General features: G+C 51.6%; 1 protein-coding gene and 1 long non-coding RNA gene across 6 annotated transcripts; one reads left to right on the top strand and one right to left on the bottom strand.

The window, feature by feature from the left end:
- Window positions 1-28: 28 nt before the first annotated feature.
- SCYL1 (SCY1 like pseudokinase 1) lies at window positions 29-11,077 on the bottom strand. 5 transcript variants are annotated; one of them, XM_019954815.2, is made up of 18 exons: window positions 10,888-11,077; window positions 10,400-10,540; window positions 10,070-10,192; window positions 9,761-9,987; window positions 9,232-9,322; window positions 8,993-9,148; window positions 5,920-6,078; window positions 4,928-5,035; window positions 3,784-3,897; window positions 3,224-3,379; window positions 2,517-2,705; window positions 2,321-2,396; window positions 1,888-2,052; window positions 1,605-1,747; window positions 869-940; window positions 560-772; window positions 414-468; window positions 29-288 (listed from the first exon to the last, which is right to left on the bottom strand). In XM_019954815.2, exons 1-18 carry the CDS (start codon window positions 10,996-10,998, stop codon window positions 164-166), a joined length of 2,424 nt encoding a protein of 807 aa, XP_019810374.2. In that variant the 5' UTR covers window positions 10,999-11,077; the 3' UTR covers window positions 29-163. The 5 variants fall into 5 exon arrangements, 4 of the variants coding, with proteins under 4 accessions (XP_019810374.2, XP_019810375.2, XP_070638968.1 ...); XM_019954816.2 differs by having other exon boundaries at window positions 869-937; XM_070782867.1 differs by lacking the exon at window positions 10,888-11,077 and having other exon boundaries at window positions 10,065-10,192.
- Window positions 11,078-11,133: 56 nt separating this feature from the next.
- LOC139180651 (uncharacterized) lies at window positions 11,134-22,856 on the top strand. The gene is made up of 3 exons (XR_011564898.1): window positions 11,134-11,201; window positions 11,773-11,922; window positions 22,163-22,856. It is a non-coding gene; the product is annotated as an uncharacterized lncRNA (long non-coding RNA).
- Window positions 22,857-23,925: the final 1,069 nt, after the last annotated feature.

The following is a 23,925-nucleotide window of genomic DNA, read 5'->3' as shown; positions in this document are numbered from 1 at the left end:
GGCGCTGGACTGAGCCCAGCACAACAGGTGTGAAATAGAATTTATTGTGGCTCTGATTATGTACATGTGAGATGTGCCTGGCCAGGCTGACCGGGCTCGCATGGTTTGTACAATAAATACATCTGTGGGGCCTCCGAGACTGGGAAGGGCCCACACCTGCAGTTCAGTCCAGCTTCCGGGTTCCCAGCTTCATGGGACCCTTGGCTGCCTTTTTCTCAGCGCGTTTTGCCTCCATCTCCCTCCTTCGCTCCTCGCGCTTCTTCCGGGCTAGCTCCGCCTTCGCCTGTCCTGGAAACAAGAAAGGGAGGGCTGAAGGTGTCAGGACAACCTGGGTCTCGGCTTCCCTTCCCATGCCTGCCCCGGTGGAAGGTAGGCCCAGGCCATCAACCAGCTGGCTGGGGAGAAACACTTACTGCTCTCGGTCTCCAGGCCTTCCCAGTTGTCATCACCCCATGAGTCTCGCCTCGACTGAAAAGGGAGGTGTGGGCTGGAGTGGAGACCTACTCTCAGCTGAGGTCCACCCCAGGTCTGCACCCTCCCACTGGAAAGGCACCAGTACCTGCGCCCCAGCCTCCCGATGCACTGACAGGGCAGCAAAAGGGTCGCCTTTGTCACTAGGCTCCGGTCCACCCCAGTTATACTCGCTGGCCAGCCGTGTGCCCTCAGGGGGTGGCGCCGGGGGGCTTGGCTCCTGCCAGTCTTGCTCCCACGAGCCCTCAGCTTCCCAACTGCTCCAGTCTGACTCCTGGGATCTGTGGCCAGGGTTGCTGGCCTGTAGAAGAGGCAGCGGAGACAGTGCTAGAGAAGGGGAGGGAGGAGCAGGGGCACCCCGCTCCCCCGTACACACGCTCTGTCCCGCCCAGCTCACCTGCCCAGCCCGGCTGGCTTGGTTCCCAGTACTCCAGTCATCCCGCTGAGCCAACACAGATTCGGCCTCCTGCTGCAGGATGGGGAGGAAAGCACGACCATAGAGCCCTCTTGCTCCACCCGAAAGGCCAAGGAAGCCCCCAGTCTCCGCCTAGCTATGGGCTCCACCCTTTCTTCTTTTGTCTTCCATCTCATTTTCTCCTCAGCCCTGTGTCCCATCAATAAACTGGACACGCTGAACCAGGCCTGTTGTCACTCCTCTGTGAGGTGGGGAACGAGATCCTGAGTTCCACACCCCTGCCTGCGGCCTCAGGGGCAGAGACTGCTGGCAGCCGGAGCTCTGCCCACCCCGTTCCCCTTAGGACAGCCCCACTCTGGCCTCAGCGCATCCTGAGCCCACCCTCAGGGAGGACAGGTTGGTTGTAGGCCTGGGCGTAACCTCTCTCTGCTGATCACAGGGCAGGGCGGGCCCCAGAAAGGCCATAGGAGGGATGGGCCGTGGAGGGGAGCGAGGAAGAGGGATGGGCAGACCCAACCACCATCAGCTTGGCCTCTCATTTCTGGAGTTGAGATGGGGCTTAGCTGTCGGCTCCGACCCACAATGGCTGCTCCACGACTCCTGCTTAGGATACTTGCAAATGAGGAAAGATCTGACTCCGGCCAAGCCCACGAGAGCTCCCCGAATGGCAGTCTGTGGCCCTGCAGCTGGGTCCCCGCGGGAGTCCTTGGCCCCTCACCTCCAGGCTTCCCCAGTCCTCATCATCCCATCTGTCAGCGGCACTGCTGTCCTCTTCCGTGTCCTTGCTCTCCTCCTGGGTCTCCCAGGGGCCTGAGGTCGTAGGCGTGGCAGGCACAGGGGTAGGGGCTGGGGCAGGAAGTCCTGGGGAGCAGAGGCTCACTGAGTTTCCGCCCACTAAGCCCCAGGAAGGCCTCAGCACAGGGCAGAGGTTGCTGGGGCTGGGGGTGTCCCCATCACCATCCTGGGGGGGACTCCAAGCCCTCTCAGTCCAGGACTCTCACCCTCAGGCGCAGGTCTCTGGGGGACGTTGGTCTCGGCCAGGGCAGCCGTGGGATGTGCCCGGATCAGCTTAGATGTGAGCGAGGAGACCCCCGTCACGGCCCAGCCTGCCCAGCTGGCTGCGGCTCCTCCCATCCCGGGGCTGGAGGCTGCGTGGACATCCTTCTCTGGGCAGGGACAGGAGCGACAAGTACAGACACCTCAGGCCTCCGTGGGGAGGGCGACAGGACGGCACTAACTGAAGCAGAGCAACCTAGAGTGGGCGCCCTCCTCCCCAGGCCTGCGCTCTCCCAGCTGTGAAATGGGAGGTTGAAGAGTGCGCAACAATCTGTCCCCTGGGGCTCTGCAGACACTCCAGCGAGGCAGACGGGGGCCACAACAGGCCAGTCAAGAAAGTGGCAAGAGGAACAGGGAACGTGAGCGTGGGCCACTCACCCACTTCGGCCAGCTGTGTGGGGTCCTCTGACACAGACTCCAGTTTGGACAGGAAGCTTCGAATGGCCTTGAAGGCCTGTGGGGCAGCAAGGGGCAGAGCTGGAGCCTCCAAGGTTCCTGTGAGCCCGCCAGGCCAGCTGGGGCCCAGGTACCCCCGGACCCCCAGCCCCAGGGCCCAGCCCCAGTAACGCCTCACCTGGTCTCGCACGGATTTCTCAGGATCCACAGTGAGGCCACAGAGCACAGGCAGGATCTTGTGGGCGCAGTCGTTCATCGAGTAGAGGTTGTGGGTAGCGGCAAAACCCAAAACGCCCGCGACCCGGGATGGTGCAAATGGGTCCTTTGTGGCCCGGCTAAAGGCGGAGGTGAGGACCCTGTGTCTGGTCTGGGGCAGGAAGAGGGCTCCTGGGTATAGGGTCCGTCCTGGGGTCCAGAACTGCCACAACAGAGGCCAACCACAGGGCCTCCAGAGTCTAACAAGTGTGAGTTAATCACTAACGACAACTCTGGATCTTGGCTTGTCCTTCCAGATCACTGGCCCACGGCTCAGAGTGACAGGGGCCAGAGCAGAAGCTGCCCTGGGGCCGGGCCACGCCTCCCTGCCTGCCTGCCCTGCTGACCCATTCAATCATTCCTGCTAAGTGCCCGGGGGCTGCAGTGTCTGCGTTCACAGACCCTGAGGGGGCAGGCAGACCTAGGTTCGGTTCCAGCAGCCACCACCTACTGGCTGTGTGACCTGACACAACTTACTCTGTCCCTCAGACATGGGGACTGGAGCACCCAGGGCCTGGGTCTGTGTGTGTGTGTATGTGTGGGGTGACAGACCCCACACAAGGGGACCTGACCCTGGGGGATGTGGCTGTGATGCTGACAGAACTCCTGCCACGTGTGCGGGGCACTCACACTGGCACTGAGGTAGGAGCCGATCTTGCCCAGGCACACGGTGGTGTTGCAACGGATGGGGCCCTGCTCGTCCTTGGCCTGCAGCCGCGCGAAGTGCTTCATCAGCTCCACATTGAGGTTGGTCTCATTCAGCTTTGGGGCCAGAAGCAGCATGGACTGCAGGGCGGGAGACCGGACAGTGTGGGCCGGAGTGGGCAGGGTACCACACATGGGAGGGGCCTCCTGGGAGGGCACCAGTGACCCTGAGTGCTGAGGAGACCCGCCAGAGCCCTCCAACCTGCTCCTGGGCCTTACCCAGAAGGCTTTGGAAGGGGAACCCCCGTCTGCACTCCAGTCTCATGAATGTCTGTTGCACTCAGGACTATTAGCCATACCCACCCTTCCCCCGACCACCTGCAGTGCTATACCCACAGCCAGGACCCACGTGCAGAACAGCCTGCCTGCCCCTCCCATACCCTGTTTGAGCCACAGACCAAAACCAAGGCCTCTGTGTCCTCTGATGAGCCGCCTCTGAGCCTTAGAAAACCAGGGGTGGCCCCTTTGGGCCTGGCCACACCCACCTTGACTGTCTGCTCCCGGATGGCAGGGTTGGTGTCCAGGAAACCGTGCACAACGTGGGGAAAGATCTGGGTGTTGACTGTTGGCTCATCAAGGTACTGGATGAACTGCTCCATCTGCGGCCCGGGTTGGGGCATGAGAACACGGTGAGGCCTTCCACCCCTCACCAGAGCCAGGGGGCCACCCTTGGCATGGTTTCTCTACCCAGCAGGCACTGGCTGGCCAGGGAGTCTCCTGAGCCCCGCACCGTGCCTCTGGCCTCAGGCCCACATGGAATGAAGAGGGTACTGGGGGCGAGGGAGGGGACTGAGAAGAACCAGGGACTGGGTGCTGGAGAGCTGGAATGGTCACAACCCCTCTCGGAGCCTCCCAACCTTTTCTATAAAAAGCGTATAACCTCTGCCTAGAGGAGTGCTGGGAGGAGGCTGGAGTGTTTGGAGTTGGAGAAGGACTGATACCTGGATACCTAACGCAGCGGCCCCCCATCCCCGATCCCATCAACCCTGTCTGATGCTCCCAACTGCCTGGGGGTTGGCAAGAGAGACGCTATCCCCCCTCAAGAGGAAATCAACCCTGAATAGTCATTGGAAGGACTGATCCTGAAGCTCCAATACTTTGGCCACCTAATGTGAAGCACCGACTCTTTGGAAAAGACCCTGATGCTGGGAAAGATTGAGGGCAGGAGGAAAAGTGGGTGGCAGAGGATGAGGTGGTTGAATGGCATCACTGACTCAATGGACATGAGTTTGAGAAAACTCTGTGAGATAGTGAAAGACAGAGAAGTCTGGCATGCTGCAGTCCATGGGGTCAGCGTTGGATGTGACTTAGCGACTGAACAACAGAACAACAGGCTCAACCCGGGAGACTGGGCGGCACAGGGAGAAGCGTTTGAGCCATGCGGCCTGGGTGGGGGCGTTCCCTAAGCCTCCAATGAGCCCAGTGATTATCTTGACTTCCTGAGAGCACAGCCTCACTGGTCCCTCACCTGTGTGTATGTTTCGAGGAGGGGTTTCTGGGGCCCCCATGCAGCCAAAGCAACGGCTCAAGTTATCTGCCTGGGGCTAGAGGTGAGACAGGGGCCTACCCTGCAGCAAGGGTGAGGTCTGGGTGGAGTAGAAGCGGGCAGGCTCTCCCCACGGCCCCTACCTGCTGCAGGAGGCGAATGCGCATGGCCCGGTCAGTCGAGGAGAACATTTTGACCACGACAGGGATGATCTTCTGCTGATACTCCTCGGCGTTGAGGAACTTACCCACCTGAGAAGGAGCAGGAAGAGGGGCTCAGCCACGTCCACACGAGTGGGATGATGTCCCTGGGCTCAGTGAACTTCCTCAGGCTCCCTGCTGATTTCTCGGGGTGGGAACAGGGTGATCGTGGTGGGATGAGGCGGGCATTTCCTCAGCAGCCCCTCTGCCCAGACTCCATGTCAAGTTAGCCCTACCCTTGCCCTTTCTAAGTCAGGCCTCTCTTAGGAGGCTCAAAGAAGCTCTGGGCCTTTCCCTGTAATCAGGCACTAGATCCCATGTGCACACAGGATTCTGCCTGTAAGTTCTGGGGGTTCCCAGCTACACAGGATGTATACAGGATGTACTTGCTGTCCTCCCCACCTCCCCCCACACCAAGTTCCTTTGGGGAAGGGGTTCTCCCACTGAGCAGGGAATGGTAGATGTCCAGCTACTGGCAGGCTGGGATCTGAAGAGGGAGAGAGGATCCAGCCCCAAGAAGCCAAGACAGCTAAGTGCTGAACAGTCAGGAGGGAGGAAGGAAAGCGAGGCGGTGAGCAGCTGACCCCTGGGCACCAGAGTGTCCGGGTCAGACCAGGGAGACTGTCCTGAGGAAATGGAGGAAGGGCTGTAGGCTGTGAAGCAAGGGGTCTTTGGAAAAAGAATTTTGGAGGCATAGATTTTCCCTTCACCAAGGACAGGAGGTCCCCATGTCTCCCTGACAGCTGGTCACATGGCCATGGCCTGCTGAACCGCTGGATGTCAGAGCTCCTCAAGTGGGCTTGGGGCCCCCTGACCAGGCTCCCCTCCCAGGACGCTGGCAAGGCTGGCCCCACCCACGGCCCTCTCTTCTGCCCTTCAGGCCACTCAGCCAGTCTCTGGGCCCCACAGGTACTGAGGCTCCAGGCCCCACTCACCTTGAATAGGGGTGTGAGGACCACGGCCCCCGCACTGCCAAACTCGAAGGCAGTCAGCAGCTGGGGCAGCACCTTGTGCCGGCAGAAATCCTCAGGGAACGAGTCCAGGCTTTTGCTCAGCTCTTGGAAGAACTTTTGCTTCTCAGCTGGCTCTTTAATCTGGGGGAGAGTGGGCAGGAGGCAGGGAACAAGAAATTAGCCTGGTCGCGGTCCCTTCAGCCAAGGGCCAGGACACGGGGTCACCTCCAACCCGAAGGAAAACAAGCTTGCGGAGCCAGACTGCCTGGGTTCAAAGCCCAACTCTCCCACTTATTAGCCATGTGACTTTAGGGGGCTTTAAGTGGTAAGGAATCCTCCTGCCAATGCAGGAGACGTGGGTTCGATCCCTGGGTTGGGAAGGTCCCCTGGAGAAAGAAATGGCAATCTGCTCCAGTATTCCTGCCTGGAAAATCCCATGGACGGAGGAGCCCGGTGGGCCACAGTCCACCGGACAGGACTGAGTGACCGACAGTTTCACTTTCACTAGCGAGTGTGAGACTGAGCAACCAAACGTGACCTTAGGCAAGTTCCTCCACGAGTGAAATGGGGTAATAACTGTACTGCCTCATAACTGTTCTGAGGATTCAACCAGAAAAGGCACACTAATGCTGCTAGCGCAGCGCCTGGCACACTGCAGGCGCCCAGTCAGTCAGTGGCACTGCCACCTGACCTGCCGCTACGAAAGCGGCCACTAGGGGGATCAAGCCCTTTATCAGTATCGCCTTAGCTCCTGAGGACCACAGAAGAGACCACTATCCCAGGAGCACCATTAAACATATGGTACAAGGAAGCAGGGAATAAGGGCTTACTCCGCCACCTGGCCCTGTTGGCTTGGGCTCACCGGCAGCTCTGCGGTAGAGGCCGGGGCAGGCTGTCAGAAGGCAGGGATGAGGTGCATTTACCCCTAGATCTGGTCCTCTCACTGAGCTGAGACAGGCCACACCGTCAGCTCAATGGTCTCCCTCCATCCTTCTAACCTCCCCGAGGCTGTCCTATCCACAACTCACACTTCCTGAGCATAGACCACATGGCCAGGCAGGATTATATTCTTAAACCATTACACAGATGAAATAATCCAAGGAAGCTGAGGCACAGAAAGGGCAAGGAGCTTATCCAAAGTCACACAGCTAAGCAGCAGTCAAGGAAGGGTGTGGGGACTTCTCTGGTGGTCTGCTGGTTAAGAATCCACCTTGTAATGCAGGGGATGCAGGTTTGATTCCTGGTTGGGAAACTAAGATCCCACATGCTGTGAAGCAACTGAGCTCACGCACAACTAGAGAGTCTGTGCTCCTCAACCAAAGATCCTGCATGATGCAATGAAGATCCTGTATATCGCAACTAAGACTGGACACAGCCAAATAAACAGAGAAATAAATAAAAAGGAAGGGCGTGGCCCAGTGGTGTGGCACTTCTGCTGTGTTGCGCCCTGTGAAGAAGTGCTCTCATTCCCCCATTTACAAAGGAAGAGGCTTGAGGTTCAAGGTCACCAGGCAAGAGAGTCCGGACATGTGTTACAGCCCCGTCCAGTACGCTTCCATAGTCCCTGTGCTCTTGGTTGTACCCTCATGGCCACAGCCGCTGCCTGACCCAGAAGTGACCTCTAACCCGGATTGGGGAGGACCTGATTGGGCTGTAGCAGCTCAGTCTGACGTGGCAGGCAGGCTTAGTGCTCTGACACAGGGTTTGGGGAAGCACAGTCCCAGAGAGAGGCCAAGCCGCATCCAAGGCTGCCCCCTGACAGTCACAGCTGGGCTCCTCCACCGCTCTGCTCTCCGATGGGAAGGGAGGCCTCCAGGCGCGGCCCTCCCACATTCTCCTCGGGACCCTCCAGAAACAGCTTGTTTCCTATGGGGCGCACATTAAGGAGAAGGGCAGCCCGGCGGAGCCAGCCATGTGAGAACGCCATGTAACAGAGCTCCTGCTGCCCATACTGCCCGGGGGCCGCAAGGCTCAACTTCTCCAGCACCTTCTCCTTCGGCGCAGGTTCCCATCTTCTGACGGCCCCCTAGCCCCATCTGAGTCAAGACTCCACTGACCAAGGAGGGCCATGAAAGCCCTGTCACTCCTCCCATTCCACTCTCATCACCTCTCTGTGCCCCACACAAGGCTGGGGCAGGGGACAGAGCCTCCCTTCTGCATCCCCTACAACAACCCTGTGGGTCAGCAGACACCGCCATTATCCTCACCACACAGATAAGGAAACTGAGGTTCAGTGAGGTTAAGCTGCGGGCTCCCTCCTCGCAAAGAGGTTCCCTCTGCCTGGAACTTTCTTCCCCAGTTACCATCCCCATGACTCCCACCTTCACACCCTTCAGGTCACAGCTCAGACGTCACCCTTGAGAACTCTTCCCCAGGCCCCACCCTCACTCTTTTCCTTCCGGCACTTATCAGCAACCGGGAAGCACGTTTCCTCATTTACGTGTTTTCTGTCCCTTTTCCCCAGTGAGAGTCCCCAAGGGTGGACACCTGGATCATTCACCCCATGCTAGAGCCTCGAGGGCAGGGGTCTGGGTCTGACTCTTCCTCCCCACCCTGCAGCCAACATCAGGGCCAGGGCTGGAATGTATGTGTGCAGTTAACAGAGTGCCAGGCGCACTCACGAAGCACCCACTATGTGCCAGACACTGTACTGTGCACTTCAGACTCACTGACTCCTCATCCGGCTCCTCTGAAGCAGGTACTATTAATAGGACTGAACTTCAGCCGAGGAAAGTCGCACATAAATAATAACTAGAGGGACTTTCCTGATGGTCCAGTGGCTAAGACTCTGAGCTCCCAATGCAGGGGGCCAGAGTTTGATCCCTGGTCAAGGAACGATATCCCACATGCCACAACTAAAGATCTGGCATGCCACAATGAAGATGGAAGATCCTGCAAGATACAACTGAGACCTGGCCCAGCCAAACAGATAGATCAATATTTTAAATAAGCAATAGTTGGAGCCAGGGTATGAACTCAAAGAGCCTAGCTCCATCATCTGCGCACAGAGGTGAGGAATGTAGGGCCAGAGCCCAGGGTGGTGCAAGGGGCTCACCTGAATCTCTTCCAGGAAGAGGTTGGTCTCCACGAAGCGGTTGTTCATGAAGCCACCAGGCGCCCGGCAGTTCTGCAGGAAGCGGGCTGGGTTGGGACGCACCTTGGGGTTGGCTCCGACCAGTTCGCAGTAATGGGGCACCAGTGATTTGGGGATCTGCGGGAGAAGTGTCAGGGTCAGGGCAGTGGCTGGTGGGCTGGGGGAGAGGGGCTGGGGTGCAGGTGGAGTCGGACACTCACCTTCCCAGGGTTTCGCAGGGCTGCCGCTCGAGGTAGGGGCCCATTGAAGACTTCCCAGATGAGGCAGCCCAAACGCCACATGTCAGCTGACCTGAGACAGTGACCAGAGCTGCTCAAGACTCTGCCACCTGCCTGCATAGGCCTCCAACCTACCCTGGGCACCAGGCAGTCACTGCATGGCAAACCCTGGGCTGTGTTCCTTAGCTGATCATCCCATCAGCCTCAAGAAGCAGGTTTCATTAGCCCCAATGGACAGATCAGGAAACTGAGGCTCAGAGAAACAAGGACATCCATCCCAGGTGACATAACATTCAAATTCAGAACCACCTAACCCCAAAGCCTGTGTTTCTCCTGCCCTTCCTCCCTGAGGATCCTGGGAGCGAGGAGTGGGCTCCACCCTGAGGACCCTGGTTCCCTCCCCAGCCAAGCAGCAGGGGATGGAGGGAGTGCCAGCTAGTCTAGGGGTCCTGAGACTACAGGAGGCTTCCAGAATAGGGCAGGATGGGACATACTCCCCCTAGTCACCCACCATTTCTCTCTGACCGCTCTGCCGCTACCATCAGCCAACTCCGGGGGATCATACTGCTCAAGCTCAGGGATCCCCTTGCGGGGAGGTCCCCCACCATTGCCCTGGGCTGAATACATGTAGTCCAGGCCCCCAAGCTTCCACTCGCCAGCACGGTCCACGAACACAGCGGCCATGCAGACATTGTTGTGGATGAGGCTGCAGTCGTTGACCAGGAAGCTGAGGGCTTTCTAGGGGCAGAAGGACCCATCACAGCCCAGTAGCTGCAGCCCCTCCACCCCTGCTCTCATCCCCACTGCCCCCCCACCTCACCACAATCTGGTGTAGCCCCCAGGAGAGCTCCAGCTCCTTCAGGCCACCGGCCTCCGCTCGCGCCTTGAGGTATACTCCCAGCGGGGTCACAGCCTCTGTCACTACGTGGAGGCATTTGTCTGTCTGAAGAAGGGAACACGGGGTATCAGGGAGGGATGGGGGAGAGCAAGAAGCGATGAGAGACATGGCGATAGGAGCAAAGAAGGGGAAGTCAAATCTGGGGGGGTGGGGCGCTGGCGCAGAAGGGCTGGAAATCCACAGGAAGACAGAAGACAGGACTGGAAGAAAGTGAGGGACAGAGGTGGGGTAGACTGAGCAGCTGGTAGGTACCTCCAGCCCATCGATGTAGGCAAGGATATTGGGGTGCCGGAGAGTTTTGAGGCGCTTGAAGGCAGCTTTGGCCACCTGGGTCTGCTCTTCGGCACCGGGCTTCACGTCATACACGAAGATGGACACCGGGCTCCCTGTGGCCTGGGGGAGGGCAGAGGGGCCTCAGGTTGTGGCCTCAGGTTGCTGACCACTCCACCTCCGAGATAAGTCCCCGGAGTTGGTTCACTGCCGGAAGAGAAGGGCCGCCGGCCGGGTCTCTCCCCAAGTCCCCTCGGAGATTGAACCCGGCCCACGTAACCCTGGTTGGGTCCGCCTGTGGGTCCCTCGGTCCTTCCGCCCGCCACGTCGACACTGCCCGTCCCCCTCCCTCGGTCCGTAGTCCTAGAGGCTCCGCAGCCACGTCAGGCGGGCGCGACGCGGCGGAGCCGGCGGCGCTAGTTAGGCGAGACCGAGGTCGGCCGCGGCCTGCAGAGCGGGGCCGCTCTCACCTTCTTGCGGCCGCGGTGCAGGACCCAGGGTCCCGGCGGGCTGCCCTCGGGGGGTTCCGGGCTGAGCTCGAACGGGAAATCCCGGACCGGGTCCCGGGCAAAGAACCACATCGTCCCCGCCGCCGCGGCGGCCTCGGGCGCCTCTGCTCCTGGTCCTCCCGCAGCCCGAGCCGGGGCGGGGCGGGGCGAGGGCGGGGCATAACCGGACGGGCGTGGTTTTGGTCGGTGGGCGTGGTCGGCGGGCGGAGTAGGAGTCGGAGGGTGACTGGGAGACCAACCTTTGGCGCAACTGCTCGGGCCCAGCCAGTTACCAGGTCTGCCCCTCTGTCAGGTCCCCTAAACTCTCAGCCCCTCTGTGTCCTTATGTCTAACATGTGGATGGTAATAGAGTCCACCTCCCAGCGTTATATAAGGATGAGACCTTGAGAAGAAACAGAGGATAGGGAAACCGAGGCAAGGAAGCAGAGAGAGAGACAAATGGAAGAGGAAGTCGATAGAAAGATATGAAAGGATGCAGTGTTCAGTGGGAAAAAACTTGGGGAGGGCAACTGTCCCCAAGCCAGACTCTTGCACCCACCTGCCGGTGGGCATCTCGAGGATCCAGTGAGGCATCGTGTTGGTGGAATGATGGAGTGACCAGGGGAGAGAGGCATAAGGAAGCAGAACCTCTGAAAAGGAGTGTGTTTGGGGAGCAGAGTGAAACAAAGGTCCTGGGAAGGTCTAGGAACCCTGGGACAAGGGAGGGAGCCTGGGGAGGGAAAAGGCAGTGAACCTAGGAAAGGAGAAGGGCAGAGGAGGGACAACCCAGCACATCCAGAAGAAGCCAAGAGGTCAAGAGGGCCCCCTCCTCCCTTGAGCCCAGCAGACTTGGCTCTCTGTCTCTAGGGCCAGCATCGCCTCCAGGTCCCCCAGTGTCTGTGCGGAGAGGGTCTGTCAGCAGCTCAAATGCCTTTCACACTGATGGAAACCTGGCCCCTTAGCTGGACAGAGTCCAGTGTCCAGGAGTGACTGGGCTGGCAAGGGGCTCCTCCAAAGGTAAGGTCTCAGGGGACTCAAGGTTGGGGACAGACCCGCAGCCACACCCTATGGAGCCTGGACGAGAGTTCTGAGAGTGATTATGAAATGTCTGGTTGGGATGCCCTTGGGAGCAGATTCAAGGGGAAGGGATGCCAGAGTCAGTAGGTGTTGCTCAGATGGTAAGCCGTGTCCGACTCTTTTCAACCCCGTGGACTACAGCCTGCCTGTCCATGGAATTCTCCAGGCAAGAATACTGGAGTGGGTTGCCATGTCTTCTCCAGGGGATCTTCCCAACCCAGGGATTGAACCCAGGTCTCCTGCATTGCGGACAGGTTCTTTACCCTCTGAGCCACCAGGGACACACCCCTTAAAGTCAGTAGATTTAAAAAAAAAAAAAACCTGATCAAAATTAGTCACTTAGTCGTGTATGGCTCTTTATGAACCCATGGACTGTAGCCCACCAACTTCCACTGTCTGTGGAATTCTCCAGGCAAGAGTACTGGAGTGGATCGCCATTTCCTGGGTTCAAATCCTGGCCCAGCCCCCATCACTGCCTGTGGGAACTCACATTATCTGGGAGCCTCAGTTCCCCCATCTATAAACTAGGGTGCCTTACCTGACACAGAGCCGCTGCTCAGCAGAGACTTGTCCCTTTTCTCATCCAACTACTTGTGCAGGGCAATCAGAGGGACGATCAGACAGTGCTGGCCGCTTGGGGCAGAATAGAAATATTAACTAGAGATTCTTCTGACTTCCCTGGGAAGATGGGGACAACATTGTGAATATGGACTTGGCAGTGTTGGGGGTGGGGAGCATCTTGTCATGAAAAGGGAGAAAGTAGGGGGCTTGAATACCAGAATACAGAGTCTGGAACTTTGCCCCACTTAAGCCTGAACTGTGTTTGTGGGATGATGGAGTGTGGCAGGCTGGGCTGGAGTGATGCTTTGGGGTAGAGATCACAGTTGGAGAGGAGGGTTTAACAACACAGGGGGTCGGCGATGTTGTTTAGTTAGTGGCACATTCTCTTAGCACCTGCCAAACATCAGTCCTGTGCCATGCATGGGGCCTCACCTAGAGAGGAAACCAGAGCAGAAAGGGCAGGGCCCCTGAGCTGGGGCAGGGGTGGGGGGCATCTGAAAGTCCCAGTGCACAGAAGAACAGCGAGGAGATACAACAGGATGGACAGGGGACACCAGGAAGAGTTACAAAAGAAGAGCCAGATAAAGGGTTGGCCTCCCAGATTCTGTAACTCTGCTTCTCCAGCTGAGCTTGGCACACAGAGGCTAGCAGCCTAGGAAGGGAACAGCCTGACCTCACAGTGTGACCCTCCATTTCATCCATTACAAACTGGGGATAATACCAGCTCCTCATTACTGGCCTATGAGGGGGACCAGTGTTGTTCCCATCTTACAGATGAGGAAACTGAGGCTCTGAAGGCTCACGCAGTAGGAAGTAGCAGGGCCTGAGTGTTGCTGGCTGCCTTCGTCACCTGCCAGGACGAGTGCAAGCAGCCCTGCAAGCTTGGCCAAGACCCAGGGAAGTCCCAGGGCAGGCAGGCCTGGGGTTCAAGGGCACACCAGGAGGCCATTTGCTCCCGAGGAGACACAGTAGGATCAGGAGCATCTTTAGGCAGATGCCTGTTTGAATCCCATTTCTGTGGGAACTTGAACCTGTCACTTCACTCCTTTTCCTCATCTGTAAAATGAAGACTCTAAAAGTAACTATATTAAGTGTTTGCCTTTGGGGTTAGTGAAGTATTTGGTCTCATACACTGGGAAGGAAAATGGAAAACCTTGAAAAGCAAGCTATAAATAACACATGTGGCATGGTTGCAAGATAAAGAAGGGTGATTGGACTTCCCTGGTGGTCAAGGGGTTAAAATTCCGTGTTTCAACTTCAGGAGCCACAGGTTCCATCCTCCAGGTAACTAAGATCCTCCATGCCACCAGTGTGACCCCGCCCCCCAAAAGGGAGTGATTGAAAAGGCTCAGTGAAGGAAGTGATTTATTACCCAGAGATCTTCAGGAGATGACATGGGAGATGAAAACAGCCCATTTAGGTGGAAAATAAAACTCTCAGAAGCAGTGCTTCTGACAAGGTAGAACGTTCAAGTCTTGGTGAAGACAGGAAGCTGGTCTTCATGATCAGTGTTAGGACAATGTTTGCGGTCTTACAGTATGTTAAGGCAACGAAATGATTTTCTTTTCTCCAGGAAATCAATGCTTCTTTATTCCAACTGTAATTTTTTGGTTACTATTATCTAAGGAACTGTTCCTCTCCTCTCATGAAGAGAAACACTTTTCAGTCCCTAAGTTGATAAGAAGCAGTAAAAATCTTTTGATTTTGTGTGTTCAAGTAACATTCTGACCCTAGAGCATCAAGAGTTGGGGTAACAGTTCAGGATTTCAGGCACTGCTGGTGGGAAATAATTGGCACAGCTGTCATGAAGGAAGAATTGGAAATAACTGTTAAACAATTTGCCCAGTCACTCCACTTCTAGAAATATATTCTACACAAGTGCTTATACAGGTATGTGAAGATTTATAACAACGCTATGTAATCCTTAGAGCTTGGATTATCAAGCCAGATTGCCTGTATCCTAACTCTGCTGCTTATGAGCTGTGTGACTTTGGGCAAGTTAATTACTCTCCTTGTTCCTCGGTTTTCTCACCTGTCAAATGAGTGGAATAGTAGTTTCAAGTTCATAGGTGTGGGAGGCTGAATAATGCCCACTCAAAGATATCCACATCCTGATCCCTGGAACCTATGAATATGTTCCCTTATACAATCAAAGGGACTTTACTGTTTTGATTAAGTTAAGGGCCTTGCGATGGCGAGAGTATACTGGATTATCTGGGCCAGCCTGATGCAGTTACAAGGGTTCTTGTAAGAGGGAGGCAGGAGGATCACAGTGAGTAGTTGGATCAAGAAGGTGAAGTGATGGGAGGAAGAGGTCATGAGCCAAGGAAGGCAGGTGGCCTCTAGAAGCTGAAAAAGACAAGGAAACAGATTCTCTTGTGCAGCTTTCAGAAGGACACAGCCCTACCCACACCTTCATTTTAGATTTCTGACATCCAGACTGTAAGATAATAAATATGTGTTGTTTTAAGCCACGAAGATTGTGGCAATTCGTTACAGCAGCCATGGGAGCTAATACACTAGGCATGTTGTGAGGATTCCTGAGTTAATATGTGTAACTACTGCAGCTCAATAAAAGATAGCTCTTCTGTGCAGCAATCACAGGGCTGTTTGTAGTCATGGAAAACTGGAATAATCCAAATTCCATCAGGAATAGTGTGATTCACAACTCCATCCATACTATAGAAGCAGAACAATAGTTGCTAAGAAAGAGGCTGCTCTACAGGTACTGACATGGAGAAATGATGATTGTGGTAGAGATATTACAACTGTTTTCTGAGTGCTCACTGCCCCACAGGCACTGAACTAGGAGCTCTCCCTGCAGGATCTCGTCTGATCTTTGTAACAATGTACGGGATCTGTGCCAGTCAGAGGGGAAAAAAAAAGTGACTTTAATAGGGAAAGTCTAATATAAAGAATCATTAACTGTTTATATTAGCCTTAAAGTCTAATATAAGAATTATTTGGGCTTCCCTGGTAGCTCAGCTGGTTAAGAATCTGCTTGCAATGCAGGAGACCCCAGTTCAACTCTTAGGTTGGGAAGATCTGCTGGAGAAGGGATAGGCTACCCACTCCAATATTTTGGGGCTTCCCTGGTGGCTCAGCTGGTAAAGAATCTGCCTGCAATTTGATCTTTATAACAGTGTAGGGGATCTGTGCCAGAGAAAAACCACAAAGTGATTTGAACAGGAAAAGTCTAATATAAAGAATTATTAACTGTTTATATTATACATATTAAAGTCTAATATAAGAATTACTTATACTTTATAAATATATTTATTTTAAATAAATATATTATATTTATATTTTTATAAATGTATATTATTTATACTCTGTGACCCCATGGACTATACAATCCATGGAATTCTCCAGGCCAGAATACTGGAGTAGACTGTCCCTTCTCCAGGGGATCTTCCCAACCCAGGGATCGAACCCAGGTCTCACACATTGCAGGCTGATTCTTTACCACCTGAGCCACAAGGGAAGCCCGTGTAAGACTTATATTAAAGTCTAATATAAAAATTATTTACAGGGGGTTGGGATAACCAGGAACTGACTAGTAAGAAGTAAAGAGAACTCTAAAGGGCACAGGAATAGCAAATATAAGTAGCAGCTCCCATCCCCAGGGCTGGGCTGAGATCCAGACCTGTTGGAGAGGAAATGGCTGGGGCTCATTGGATGGTAGAGAAGTTACTCAAATGCTGTGCACGCCCCGTGAAACTTGCTGGAAAACCACCCCCTACGATGCTGGGAAAAACTGTTCATGAAGAGTCTCCCTAGAGGCGTTCCACTCCTCCCAGGTTGCGGGCTAAGGGCTGCTGGCCACCTGCACTGCAGAGACCCAGTGCTGTAAAAGCCGCCTCAGGAAGCTGAGCTGGGGAGGCTGGGCCCCCTGCGGAAGTCCGCCGAGATGCTCATCAAAACCCGGAAGTAAAACCTTTTCCTCAAGCAGTGTCTGTTAGCGCCCTCTACTGGCAAAATTTAACACTCTGCCATCTGGCAAAGGAAAAAAAAAAGGTAAAGGGCCTGGATTCACACTCACAGAGAAGGCAAACATGATAAATTTGGAGCTGAGAGTCAATAAATTAATAACTGGAACGGAATCACTAGTTTGACTTTTACAAGTAAGGAAACTGAGGCTCCAGCGAAGGGAAACGGCACAACCAGTGCTAGGATTTGCTTTGCTCTTGTTCAGTGGCGAAGTCGTGTCTGACTCTTTGCGACCCCAAGGACTGTATCCCACCAGGCTTCTCTGTTCTCCACTATCTCCCAGAGATTGCTCAAATTCATATCCATTGAGTGGGTGATGCTGCCTAACCATCTCATTCTCTGCCACCCCCTTTTCTTTTTGCCTTCAAACTTTCCCAGTATTAGGGTCTTTTCCAATGAGTTGGCTCTTTGCATCAGGTGGCCAAAGTATTGGAGCTTCAACATCACCTACAGTCCTTGCAATGAATATTGCTTTGTTCTACAAGGTGATTAAAAAGCAGGTTGCAAAATTATCCACGTTATATCATTGTGGTGATAACTCCACTAACCTTAAACGTGCACAGACATACTCTCCAGCATGAAGGAATGTATACTGAATGTCAGTGGTTTCCTCTAGGATGCAAGGATTACAGGGAGTCCTCCTATATATTCCTAGGTTGACGGTAGAAAATTGATGTCTTTAGAAGAACTAAAGAGCCTCTTGATGAAAGTGAAAGAGGAGAGTGAAAAAGTTGGCTTAAACCTCAACATTCAGAAAACTAAGATCATGGCATCCGGTCCCATCACTTCATGGCAGATAGATGGGGAAACAGTGGGAAAAGTGGCTGACTTTATTTTTCTGGGCTCCAGAATCACTGTAGATGGCGATTGCAGCAATGAAATTAAAAGACGCTTACACCGTGGAAGGAAAGTTATGACCAACCTAGACAGTATATTCAAAAGCAGAGACATTACTTTGCCAACAAAGGTCCGTCTAGTCAAGGCTATGGTTTTTCCAGTGGTCATGTATGGATGTGAGAGTTGGACTATAAAGAAAGCTGAGTGCTGAAGAATTGATGCTTTTGAACTGTAGTGTTGGAGAAGACTCTTGAGAGTCCCTTGGACTGCAAGGAGATCCAACCAGTCCATCCTAAAGGAGATCAGTCCTGGGTGTTCATTGGAAGGACTGATGTTGAGGCTGAAACTCCAATACTTTGGCCACCTGATGCAAAGAGCTAACTCATTGGAAAAGACCCTGATGCTGGGAAAGATTGAGGGCAGGAGGAGAAGGGGACGACAGAGAATGAGATGGTTGGATGACATCATCAACTTGATGGACATGGGTTTGGGTGGACTCCAGGAGTTGGTGATAGACAGGGAGGCCTGGCATGCTGCGGTTCATGGGGTTGCAGAGTCGGACGCTACTGAGTGACTGAACTGAACTGAATTTATCAAAAAATAGTGAAATATTGGCAAATTTATAAGTGCAACATAATATTTATTTCTGAGATGTGATGTTTGAAGTTTTCACAATGTGTGAATTCCTTTTGTAAACCGGAAATTATGTATATATGTATATATACATTTATACTTACATATATGTGTATGTATACATATGTGTATACATATAATTTCATTGTATATGTGTAATTATATATTTTTCATTATAAAAACATATATAATGTGAAAGTGAAAGTCGCTCAGTTGTATCTGACTCTCTGCGACCCCATGGACTATACAGTCCATGGAATTCTCCATGCCAGAATACTGGAGTGGGTAGCCTTTCCCGTCTCCAGGGGATCTTCCCCACCCAGGGATGGAACCCAGGTCTACCACATTGCAGGTGGATTCTTTACCAGCTGATGTAAAAGAACATATTATGCATACATGTAGGTTTTGGAAAGTCTCCCCTCCAACTGTCTCTCTCTTTTCTTTTTTTTTAATTTTATTTTATTATTTTTTTTGTTTGTTTTTAATTTTAAAAATGTATTTATTTATTTAGTTTTGGTTGCATGGGGCCTTCATTCCTGTGCGTGAGCTTTCTCTAGTTGCAGCTAGCGGGGGCTACCCTTTGTCGTGGTGTGTGGACTTCTCATTGAACTGGTTTCTCCTGTAGTGGAGCACAGGCTCTAGAGCGCGGCTTCAGTAGCTGTGCTGCATGGGCTTAATTGCTCCACAGACATGTAGGATTTTCCCAGATCAGGGACCGAACCCATGTCCCCTGCATTGGCAGGCGGATTGCCATCTGCTGCACCACCAGGGAAATCTAACTGTCTTTTGCCAGCAGTAGTATCCTCCCCTACAATACAATAGAAACTTGAACTAACAGAGATCCAAAGACTTCAGAGGAAACTATTTCTCATTTAGCTCCCTGCAAGATCCCAAGAGCTACTTGCTAATGGTCCATGCTTTGTTTCTTGATGACTTACCACAGGATAAAACCATCAGTTGTGTTTTTTCTACTTATTTTATGAGATTTAAGTCATGAAACAGAAAAAAAAAATGCTATTAAACAATGGTGGGTTTTTTGTGGCAGTTACCCAAATGTCATTTTAGAAAGTATTTCAATTGTGCTTTGTATTAAGTCTAAAAATTGATAATTAAAGAAAGCATTTAGGGACTTCACTGGTGGTTCAGTGGTTAAGACTCCATGCTTCTACTGCAGGAAGCATAGGTTTGATCCGTGGATGGGGAACTAAAGATCCCACATGCCATGCTGCTGCTGCTGCTAAGTCACTTCAGTTGTGTCCGACTCTGCGACCCCATGGACTGCAGCCCACCAGGCTCCCCCATCCCTGGGATTCTCCAGGCAAGAACACTGGAGTGGGTTGCCATTTCCTTCTCCAAAGCATGAAAGTGAAAAGTAAAAGTAAAGTCGCTCAGTCGTGCCCGACTCTTAGCGACCCCATGGAATGCAGCCCACCAGGCTCCTCGGTCCGTGGGATTTTCCAGGCAAGAGTGCTGGAGTGGGTTGCCATTGCCTTCTCCAAACATGCCATGAGGCATAGCCAAAAAAAAAAAGTTAATTTACTCACTCAAAAGAGAAGAAGAAGAAATATCTCATATCAATAACTTCAATGTCTATCTTAAGACATCAGAAAAAGAGAAAACTAAGCCTACAGCAAGTGGAAGGAAGGAAATAATAAAGATGAAAGTGGGAATTGGGAGTGGGGAGTGGGAAAATTGATTGAAGGGGGTCAAAAGGTACAAATTTCCAGTTATAAAATTAACAAGCTGTGGGGAGATACTGTAGAGCATGGTGACTATAGTTTATAATACTGTATGGCATATTTGAAAGTCGGTAAGAGAATGGATCTTGAAACTTCTTGTCTCAAGACAAAAATGGTTTGCAATCCCAATGAAAAATAAATGCAAGAAGGTAAATTGATTGTCTGAGCAGTCTTTACAAATAGCTGATACCACTTTAAAGACAGAATGTGAAGAGGAACTAAGTGCCTCTTGATGAGGGGGAAAGAAGAGAATGAAAAAGCTTCCTTGAAACTCAACATTAAAGAAACAAAGATCATGGCATTCAGTCCCATCATTTTGTGGCAAATAGAAGGAGTAAAAGTGGAAGCAGTGACAGATGTTATTTTCTTGGGCACCAAAATCACTGGGGACAGTGACTCCAGCAATGAAATTAAAAGACGCCTGCTCCTTGGAAGGGAAGTGACGACAAACCTAAACAACATGTTAAAAAGCAGAGACGTCGCTTTGCGGACAAAAGTCCATATGGTCAAAGCTGTGGTTTTTCCGGTAGTCATGTACAGATGTGAGAGTTGGGCCCTAAAGAAGGCTGAGCAGCAAAGAATTGATGCTTTCAAATTGTGGGGCTGGAAGAGATGTTTGAGAGTCCCTTGGACAGCAAAGGAGATCAAACCAGACAATCCTAAAGGAAATCAACCCTGAATATTCATTAGAAGGACTGATGCTGAAGCTGAAGCTCCAATACTTTGGTCACTTGATGTGGAGAGTCAATTCATTGGAAAAGATCCTGATCCTGGGAAGGATTGAAGGCAGGAGGAGCAGGGAGCAGCAGAGAATGAGATGGATGGTATCACCAACTCAATGGACTTGAATTTGAGCAAATTCCAGGAGACAGTGGAGGACAGAGGAACCTGGTGCGCCAAAGTCCATGGGGTCACAGAGTCAGACACGACTTAGCGACTGAATAACAATGGTAATGGATGATAACTGAACTATTTCGGTGATCATTTTGCTCTCTCTCTGTATATAATTGTTATGTTGTACATCTGAAACAAAAAATTAAGTCTATTTCTCAATAAAATAGAAAAAGATTTAAAATTTTTAACTTTATTTGAAATTAATGAAATAGAAAATAGAAAAACATAAAATTAATGAAATAGAAAATAGAAAAACAAAAGAGAAAAATTAACGAAACCAAAATCTAGTTCTTTGAAGATATCAGTAAATTTGAAAAACCTTTAGCTGGGTTGACTAAGGAAAAAGAAGATTCAAATTAATAGAATCAAAAGTGGGAAAAGGGACTGTATTAATGACTTTATAGAAATTTAAAAAATATTATAAAGGAATACTATAAGTAATTTATGTCAATAGACTAGATAACTTAGGTGAAATGGACAAATTTTTAGATGATACAAACTCCCAAAATTGACTCAAGAAGAAATGTGTGCACGCATGCTAAGTTGCTTCAGTTACATCCAACTCTGCGAGCCTATGGACCCACCAGGCTCCTCTGTCCGTGGGATTCTTCAGGCAAGAATACTGGGTTGCTATCCTCCTCCGGGGATCTTCCCGACCCAGAGATTGAACCCAAATCTCTGTCTCTCCTGCACTGGCAGGTGGGTTCTTTACCATTAGTGCCACCTGGGAAACCCCCAAGACAAAATAAACAATGTGAATAGATCTATAACAAGTAGAGATTGAATTAATAATCAAAACCAATTCCCTGGCAGTCCAGTGGGTAGGACTCCACACTTTGACTGCTGAGGTCCCAGGTTTGATCCTGATCAGGGAACTAAGATCCCACAAGCTGCCTGCGTGGTGTGGTCAAAAAAAAAAAAAAAAAAAAAACCCTGCACACACAGAAAAATCCAGGCCCAGATGATTTAGATGGTAACTTTCACCAAACATTTAAAAAAGAATATCAATTCTTCACAAATACACAATCTCAACCAGAATTCCATAGGGCTTCTTTGCAGAAATTAACAAGCTGATTTTAAAATTCACATGTGATTGCAAGGGATTCAAAGTAGCCAAAACAATCCTGAAAAAGAACAAAGTTGGAGGATTCACTCTTCCTGATTTCAGAACTTACTCCAAGGCAATAGTAAGCAAGAAAGTGTGGTGTCATAAGGATAAACATACAGAGAAATGGAACAGAATTAAGAGTTCTGAAAAACCTTGAATGTGGTGGTAGTTACACAGGTCATTTGTCAGAGCTCATCAACCTACATCCTTAAAAGACATGAATTTTATTGTATGTAAACATAGAGTTGAGTTAAAAAAAAAAAAATGCCTCCTGGTTCAAAGAAGAAACCAAAATACAATACAATGTTCAGCATTTCACCCAGCCAGAGGGGTTTTACATTTACCCACAATAGACTGTGGTGTTTGACAAAGTGCCATTGTAGCTGCTTTTGGCTTATCTGATGCTGTTTGTTTGTAGATAAAATTGTTTCCCAACTGCTTCCTGTGGGAGTCTTGGAAGGAGTCCTTGGTTTGAGGTGGGGAAGATGGAACCAGGTAGTGAGATCGGGCAATCACGGAAGGCCCCTCAGTCAGGTGATGGAGCTCGACTCTGGGAGAAAACGAGGTGGGTGGCAGGATCAGATTTGCACATTAGAAGCGTCTATCAGGCCACAGCCTGGGAAAGGACTGGAAGGGGTAAAATTATCATGTAGAGAACTCTCAGGAAGGGTTGTAGATGTGCAGTACAGGGAGCTGGTGGCTGGACCAGGGCAGAGGCAGTGGGCAGTGGGAGGCATGGGTGATGCTGAAGCTGGGCAGGAGGTGGAGAGTCAGGAGGAAGAAGAGAATCTGGGGTGGGGAGCAGGAGAGGGGAGAGTCACACAGAAGGAGAGAGGCCCAAGGACCGCATGGGGCAGAGAGGTGGGGTACTTTGTGAGCAGGGTAATGGTATTGTAGCCACATGTTCTGGGAAACAAACTCACTCAGAAGGACAATGCAGATAGTGGAGTGCAGTTTATTACACCGACGGGCCCAAGGCAGAGTCTCCTCTTAGCCAAGGAGCCCGACCAGTTTTTGTGAAAACCTTATGTACCCAAAGTGTACATGCCCAAACCCACTTCCCCAAATTCCCTGAAACTAGTCTGAACAAAGGAAAAGATACAATCAAAGTTAAACCCGTGATTCATATGCCTTAAGCCTAGGTAGTTAACAGTGGACAGTTATCAACAGGCCTGTGGTCATACCCCAATAAGCATAATAAAATTTATGATTCTATTGGGTTACACAGATGTACGAGCCCTGGGGCTCTTCCATCCGGGGGGGTCTGGTTTTCCAGTTGGTATTGTTAGGTAGGCAGAATAGGGACAAGGAGTCCAAAATGGCGGTGGCTAAAAGACAAGGAAGGGAAAAACCCTTGAAAATAGAACAAAAGAAGGTCCGAGGACCGGAGTGAGGACCTCAGGTAAAACAAACAACACTCCTGGCTGGCCCAATTTACATAGGACAGGCCCAGGGAGAGATAAACGTATAAAAAGAGGAGACAAAGGTAGCCCTCGAGCTCACTTGTTGCCCTGGGGCGTTCTTCTCTTCACGTCTTAGGATCTACGTGCCCTCACACCTCAGAGATGGATTTTCCTGCTATCTTCTAAATAAAATAGAGCTGTAACACTGATATGTCTAAGAGCTATAACATGGTCCTTTCGAGACCTGAGAGCTGTGACACGATGAGGGGGCTTTAATGTCCGTCACTCCGAATCTTTGTTGTGACCAAAGAACCAAGGAACATACATTCGCGTGACAGTACGTCATTTCCATAGATACTGGGCATATAGCTCAAAGTCCACAGTCCAGCCCAAGAAGGAGTCCTGCTTTCAAGATGGAGCCTGTTCTGCCTGTCTCCTCCTTCAATGGCAGACAGCTCTGAGGACTGAAACTGGGGCAATGTAGGATGCCAAGAGCTTCATCCTTGGGAGATTCCCATCTGGAGATTCCTCAAATGGCCCAGAGGAACCAGAAGCAACTTGTGAGGACTCAGGGTCCAAGAAGGCAGAATGTGGGACAGAGGCAGTTTCTGAAAAGCAACAACTGAATCCAGACAACATCTTCAGATGCTGAGAAGTGAGGGCTACTGAAAGTGCCATACCAGCTCAACTGGCTGTGAAAGCAGACAGTGAAATAAAGATATTTCAAACAAAGGCTCTAAGTATTTACCACTCAGAAATCCTTGCTGAGAGAACTTCC

Source organism: Bos indicus, chromosome 29 (genome assembly GCF_029378745.1).
Source record: "Bos indicus isolate NIAB-ARS_2022 breed Sahiwal x Tharparkar chromosome 29, NIAB-ARS_B.indTharparkar_mat_pri_1.0, whole genome shotgun sequence".
NCBI classification, from domain to species: Eukaryota; Metazoa; Chordata; class Mammalia; order Artiodactyla; family Bovidae; genus Bos; species Bos indicus.
Note: the sequence above shows the minus strand (reverse complement) of the source record. Positions and strands in the feature narration are given on the sequence as shown.